This window comes from Triticum dicoccoides, chromosome 3A, assembly GCF_002162155.2.
Source record: "Triticum dicoccoides isolate Atlit2015 ecotype Zavitan chromosome 3A, WEW_v2.0, whole genome shotgun sequence".
Classification (NCBI taxonomy): domain Eukaryota; kingdom Viridiplantae; phylum Streptophyta; class Magnoliopsida; order Poales; family Poaceae; genus Triticum; species Triticum dicoccoides.
In genome coordinates, this window is record NC_041384.1 from 628,088,717 (window position 1) to 628,096,213 (window position 7,497).

A 7,497-nucleotide genomic window follows, 5' to 3' on the forward strand; every position below is an offset into this window, starting at 1 on the left:
GTCCTGATGCTCTCTGGACTGGCATGTCCATGTGTGCAGCGCCTAAGGGCAAGGCGCTGCATTGTGTAGTGTGGCGCCTTGACCTTAGGCGCTGCACGCCTGGACATGCCAGTCCAGAGAGCACCAGGAGCGTTCCAGTAGCTTTTCCACCACAAAAACTGCTAAGTCAGTGTGCAGCGCCTACCCGTTGGGCGCCACACTACACAGTGCAGCGGCTTGCCCTTCGGCGCTGCACTAACTGATGTTTTCAAATACCTACTGTTTTTTTTTTGTTTTGTGATTCATAAAGATGCCACATAATCACATCCAAAACACAGAAATACTAGTCCAAATCACATACTCATACACACATAGCACATATACTTGTCCAAATCACATAGGGTCTCACATAATCATACACGGAAATATTAGTCCCCTCACATAGTCATACACACATAGGGTCTCCATGTAGTTTCTTCTTCTTCCTCTCTTCTTCTTCTTATTCTTCTCCCTCCTCGCACCACCAAGGGGTCTCACCTTCCCCCTCCGTGTCCTCCACCCCCTTCATTGTTTCCATACCTACGAAAATGGCAATATAATAGTTAGTCACACAATACAAAATGACAACACAAGCATTGAGCCAAAAGAACAAGATCATAGTAAGACACATACGATAATGGTCCATTGAGCCAAGAGAACATTCCTCCACTACGGCCGCCGCCAAGGCCAAGATCACCACCACGGCCTCCACCAGCACCACGGCCTACACCACCACCACCGCGGCCTCTACCACCACCACCACGGCCTCTACCACCACCACCACCACGACCTCTACCAGCACCACGGCCAAGACCATCACCACGGCCAAGACCATCACCACGACCAAGACCATCACCACGGCCTCTACCACCACCACGGCCAGAACCATCACCACGGCCAAGACCTTCACCACGGTCAAGACCTTCACCACGGCCTCTACCACCACCACGACCTCTTCTAAGACCAAGTTGACTCCCTCTTTGTTGCCTAGTTCCTCGTTGACTTGTTTGATTTGAGTGGTTTGGCACTCCACCACTTGTTTGACTTGGTTGGCTACCCCTTGGTTCACTTGGTTGGCTATCATTTGCTTGGCTTGTGCTTGAACCATTTTTCTTTGATCTCTTTCTTGGTTTGGGACAAGTTCTTGTGTTGTGTCCCCCATTACTGCAGCCCCCACAACGGGATTCCTCACGAGGCTCTTGGAATTGGCCGGTGCCGTATTCTCCACCGCCACCACGGCCCCATCCATCCATGTCACCTCTAAGACGCTTAGTCTTACGTCTTCCCCGGCTAACGACCTTCAATTCCGGGTCCGGCCATAGTTGAACTCCATGATACTCCGACCATTGTGATTGGTCCAAGTATGGCTGGAACCGTGGAGTCCATGTCTTCTTTACCGTCATGATTGAGAACTTGGACTCCCTCACGGTTAGAGGGTGATTGACGTCCACATTCCTAACCCGGGATGCATTTAACAAGTGCGAGCATGGGAGATGAAGCAAAGACGGCCTCATGCAGCTGCAATCACACCGTGTTAGGGAGACCTTGAAAGCCCGGCCTCCGTGCTGGCGACCATCATTTGTGGTTCCTCCGGGCTCTTTCACCTCATACTTCCACTCGTTGTCGTCATATAGAACATCTTCTTCGGAGTCTGCCTTTCGTGATTGAAATTCCAACCATTCTTCAACCTTTGGTGGGAAATTGTACTTGTGCTTATCCTTGTTCTCACCAACAATCTGCTTATCAGTCTCCATTGAGTGCTTCAAAAAGTATTCATTCATCTTGTCAAATGTGTATTGAACTATTGCCGTCACGGGTAATGCACGTACACCCTTGAGCACCTTATTGAAGCATTCTGCCATATTGCTTGTCATTTGACCGTACCTCCGGCCATCTTCATCGAAAGCACGTGCCCACATATTCCTTTCGGCAATGTTCTTATTGAGAAACTCCTGACCGCCGGGGTCAAGTTTCTTGTGTCTGAGCAATGCATTGAACAATGTGGAAAACCGCTTGTTGGTGAAAGCGAGACAACAATCCTGAAGATCATCGGCCAACTCCTTGATACCACATGCCCTATAGAAGTTTGCACAAAAGTGCCTCATGCACCATCGATGATGCAACTTTCTATGTCCGGGAATGTCAATCACCACCGCATTTAGAATTCCAGCATGGCGATCCGATATGACACAAATTTCTCTTTTAGCCGGTAATACCCTTGTTCTCAGTTGACGCAAGAACCACTCCCAGTTATCATTGTTCTCCACCTCAACCAAAGCGAAAGCCAAAGGCAACACCCGGTTATTGGCATCACTTGCTATTGCAACCAATAAAGTGCCCTTGTATTGTCCGGTCAAGAACGTGCCATCAATGGCGATGACGGGCCGACAATGCTCAAAAGCCCTCACGCATTGCTCAAAGGCCCAAAATGCACGGCCAAATACTCGGACGGTCCTCCCGTTATGAATCAAAGTTTGGTGCCCATGAGGCTCAACCACGTGAACCATGCCTGGGTTTGTGGCGGCCATAGCTAACAACAACCTAGGGAGTCGGTTGTATGCTTCCTCCCAATTGCCATACAACATCTTGAATGCGGCTTGCTTCGCCTTCCATGCCTTGCCGTACTTCACCTTGTAATGAAAGATGGCTTTCACAAGGTCAATGACACTCTTGATGCTCATTATTGGAAGTGTGGATATTTGGTTGGACAACCTGTAAGCAATGAACTCGGACGTGAGTTGTCTGTGTTGTTGGTGCACAAGCTTGCCATCCGCATTCTTGTGCCGGCACATGTGAGTTGGTAGACAACTCACTATGCGCCAAGTGGGACCTCCTTTCCATGGCCTTGCACGCACAATCCATGGACATGTTGGCACTTCACATTTGACCGTGTAACGCACATTAACATCCGAGTTGGCCACTTTATGTGGACGATAATGTGTAACCGAGTAGTTGTCGAGCCACATCTTCAATTCCAAGAAGGATTGAAACTCACAACCGGGATATATCCCGTTCTTGCCGTCTTCCAAATCACGGTGAGAACTTGGCCTAGCTCCAAGAGATATGCATTTGCCACCATCCACAACGGCTTCATCCGCGAGACTAAGATCCTTGAACAATGGTGTCTTGTGATCCCGCCCGAATACCTTCTTGAATGCTTCAGCCTCCTTCGGCGTGAACCCCTCCTCATCAACTTCTTCATCGGGACCATCGTCATCCGAGTCCGATGCATATGCACGGGAAAAAGGGATGGATTGGTCCATTGTCTCTTGCACATGATATTGGTCGAGATCACCCACATTGTTGTCATGGAGGTCAACTTCGTTGTCATCCTCCCCGTACTCATCATTCTCCTCTTCAAAACCTTCATTTTGGTTGTTTGGAGTCGGGCTCAATGTTGGCCAATCTTGTTGCGTGAATTGAGGTTCACTCATTTGATCTTGGTTCATGGATGGGGGAGTGCTAGCAACCAACGGGGAGGGGTTCCGGTTCAAGTCTAAATTCAAAGTAGACTCAACCTTCTTGGAGACAAATAACTCAAGAGCCTTGTCTAGAGATTCGACAACTGTCTCCTTGTATGCAACCCAACGTTGCTCGGAGTTCACACGCATTGTCTTCCAACGGATGTGCATTCCAAAACCAACATTATGCCTTCCCTCGAACTCAACAACGTCACTTGGGTCCGTCCAATTCAAATCTTTCCTCACTTGTTCCAAAAGCTCCGCATAGCTAGGACTACTCTCAAACACCATGTCAAGCTCATTCGGGTCCGTCTCAACATTGCCTTCCAAAAAGGCCTCTCTATCCACATGATGAACATAAACACATGTTCTCCCCATCGCTACAATAATCAAAAACACACATATATCAAGTAAATACTTAAGAAAAATATTTGCACACATATGCCCTAACATATAAAACAACCATAACCATAGCATAACCCTAACACCAACATCAAACACACATAACCCTAACCCTAGCATACTATGGAAGCTTAACCAACCCAAGTTAGTAAAGAAACATAACATCATTCAACACAAATTTGCAAATCCAAGTCAAAACTAGGGTTTCCCCCAAACTAGCAAGATTTGAGCAAATGTGACAATTCCTATGTATGAAAACGAGGGGATGGGAGGAGATTACCTTAAGGGAGGGGTTGGCTTCGAAATCCACGGTCAAATACTCCGGATTTGCAAGATTTGAGAAGGATTTGAGAGGGGGGGGAGAGGGGAAGAGAGGAGGGCCGCAAGCCTTAGGATTTGGGTGGGGTGGGGGTGGGAGGGGAGAGAGGGTGGGGCCAGCCCAAGTGGAACACAGACTGTGCAGCGCCCACGAGCTAGGCGCTGCACATTACATGTGTGGTGCCTAAGACTTAGGCGCTGCACAGGTGCGTGTGGGGCTGCAGCTGGACCAGGGCTGCCACGCTGGCAGGAAGTGTGGCGCCTAAGTGATGGGCGCTGCACAGTAGGGTGCGACGCCCAGCTGTCGAGCGCCACACGAAAGGGTCAGCAGAGTGAATTTTTTTTGAAAGCAGGTCAGTTTGTAAATTGATTTCTGCCTCAGGTCAAATATGTGATTTCTACCGCAAAAGAGGGTCAGCAGCAAGCGGAGCAAAGGCTCGCGTATCTCGCCTGCGGAAAGAGGGGAGATAGGGAGACACACGCGGCCGCCGGCGATGCTGTCGGCGCGGAGCCTGCGGAAGGCGTCCGTCCCGCCGTCCCTTCTCTCCGACCCCTCGCCCGGCTGCCTCCAGCCCACGCGCCTCGCCGTCCACGTGCGTACGCCGCCGCCGCACAGTATCTGTTGCGCACACCTCTCCTCGCGCACGCCTCCAGAACCCTAAACCCTCGGCTCTAATCCCTCCCCTCTCCTGCCCCCTGTCCCAGGTCAATGGCGACGGCGGATCCTGCTCCGCGTACTTCGCCTCCGGTTGCCGCGTCTACAAGCTCGAGGTCCCCCCCTCTCTCCCCTCCCCTCCCCCGGAACTGTAGCGCGGAACCGCACTGTGTTCCTATGTTCTATTACCATCACAACTTCAGAAGGTTAATTAGTGGGTTGGATAGATTTAATTAGTTGCTTGAGTGCTTCGAAGAATTTCAGAAGTCCTGTAGCTCATTTGAATCATGAATCCTGCTTTCGAACCGGGCAGCAGCACACAAGCTGTTGCTCTTGCTGGTCAGAGTGCATTTTAGTAATCAGGAACGCGGCTATGTAAGCACATAGTGCTCTAGTTCTTTTCGGTTCTGCCATTGCCCATTAGCTATGCTCCATGAAAATAGTACAATTTGTCACATGTGAGGTCAAAATTGTTTGTAACTTTGTATTTCGGTGGTGTCATATCTGCGATGCATGGGTTCTTAAGTTGATATCCCTTTTTATTCACTTGGAGCTTAAAGATATCCATGGAAGAAGAGATGCTGTCCAGAGGAAAAGAGAGCCTGTTGATTCCTATCAGTGCGCAGGTAATACTCTTGCTTTTCTAGAGCTTATCAATTTTGGGTGCTTATTTACCACGAAGTCCATTCTTATTAAAGGTCATAAGCTCGTCGGTTGTGGACCGCTGCCCGCATCGTTCGGAGATTCAGAGTGTAGTTCTGGCTGAAGGTGAAGGTGCGATCTTCAACATTTCATAATAATGTGGTGCCACATAGTATTTCCCAGAAAAAAACATGCTGTAGTTGGGCTCTTGACATATCATAGGCTGAAATAGCCATCAAGTTTATAACCAGTATATTACAATCTGCTACTCCTTCGAGTTGGTGTATCCAGCTTTTTTTGGATAAAAGGGGCCACGCAGCCCCCATTTTTATTACGGAAATGGCGTATCCAGCTTTATCTTCTGTAACTATAGCATATACTGGGAGCATGCATGACCATACCGTATTGTACGTGAAGGACACTATCTTAGACATTATCTCTGCTTCAACATTTTGCTTGACCACCACTAGTCATAATTCCCACCATCGCCCGCAGGTGCACTTTGATTTTCAGCAATGCACTTTAAGACTTGGCTATTTAGTTGTTTTTACCTTAGGTTTGTAAGCTGAGCTCACAGTTACAGGGTATTTAAGAGGTTAGTTGTTTTTACCTTAGGTTTGTAAGCTGAGCTCACAGTTACAGGGTATTTAAGAGGTTCGAAGCATATGCAGAATGCTAGGTTACTAAGCGGTGGTACTAACAATATATGTTTCTGTTGTATTCTTGTTTCTTCTTAAAATACAACCATGCTTATCCTAGAATATATTTCATATTCAATGTTTTGTGACCTTCCAGGTGATAGCTGCTTGATTTTGGGAACTGTCGACGCTTACAGTCACCTCATTGTATCCCGTTTGGACACTGTGGCAGAGGGTAACTTTACTACCTTGTATTTTGAGTTGATAACATTGTTTAAATCTGTAAGCATATGTGAACTTTTTCAGTTTTATTTATATATGCCATTCTTAATGCAATAAGCTTCTTGAAACTGCTTCAGATTTGCATAATACAATCCATTTTATGCCATGCTGTAGCTTCCTTATTCCATCTGATCCTGGTGGATAATACCATAAACTGTAAACCGTGACGCACAAGCTTCATGAAGGGAAGCTTAATGAGTCATTTCTCTGACAATAGCTTTTCAGGCAATTGAGTGATTCCATTTTGAAGATGATCTTATTCTTGAATTATCAACACCTACAAAAAGTCATTGATAGTTTAAAAACTGAGGTGCAACATATGAATATGTCATTACTAAACTTGCTCAGACATCGACAGGGCGTCCTATTCAGTACCACCTCGTGATAGTGGCGTCGGAGAAGGAAGTTGGGCTGGGTTGTGTTTTAGTCCAACACACCAATCCACGGTATATTTGTCGACTTTGACATTACCAACAAAATTCACTCATCGTCCTTGTTCAAACTTAATGTGGTGCATTTCCCACTGACTTCTTATATTTAGTGTAGCATAAAAATCAATACCATTGCACTTTGCATGCCACAAAATCCAAACAATCAGATATTCTTTTCAGGTAGCTGTTGCCCGTGAATTGTGTAAGAGCATTGATATCTATGATCAAGATATTCATATTCGGAGTTTACGTACGTAAGTTTTCCTTTGACTAGAATATTACCTTCATGATAATTTTTGTTGTCCGAGTGATCTGTTTTGCTCTAAAAGTTAGATTCCCTCTACATGTGCTGCTACAGTAACATGTGTCTTTCCACATGATTCTGTTTTCCCATTTATGCTTTCTTCTCGTACGACCTTTACATAATTAGGTTAAGGAGGCCTTGTGGTTGAAACGCAAAAACCCACTTTAGCATCCAAGTTATGATCATTTATAATGTCCATTAGAATATCTGAGCTGAACTTTATTTTGTAAAACTAAAACTGCAGGTTATGGTGCCCATCTTCAGTAAGGTTTGCTCAAGGGAGTGAAAGTAGTTCGATATTGACAATTACTGAAGGTCCTCAGGTTAGACACCAGGCAGCCCCCCC

General features: G+C 46.7%; 1 protein-coding gene across 2 annotated transcripts in view; it reads left to right on the plus strand.

Moving 5' to 3' along the window:
* The window catches only part of LOC119269708, a 15,439-nt gene that overhangs the window by 6,084 nt on the left and 1,858 nt on the right, over nt 1-7,497 (plus strand). The window contains exons 2-9 of one of the 2 annotated variants that reach the window (XM_037551607.1): nt 4,612-4,792; nt 4,905-4,970; nt 5,415-5,480; nt 5,553-5,628; nt 6,292-6,369; nt 6,765-6,862; nt 7,028-7,101; nt 7,396-7,474. In XM_037551607.1, coding sequence (XP_037407504.1) covers nt 4,694-4,792; nt 4,905-4,970; nt 5,415-5,480; nt 5,553-5,628; nt 6,292-6,369; nt 6,765-6,862; nt 7,028-7,101; nt 7,396-7,474 — 636 coding nt within the window. In that variant the 5' untranslated portion in view covers nt 4,612-4,693. The remainder of the gene's footprint in view (nt 1-4,611; nt 4,793-4,904; nt 4,971-5,414; nt 5,481-5,552; nt 5,629-6,291; nt 6,370-6,764; nt 6,863-7,027; nt 7,102-7,395; nt 7,475-7,497) is intronic. The other variant, XM_037551608.1, reaches the window with a different exon arrangement.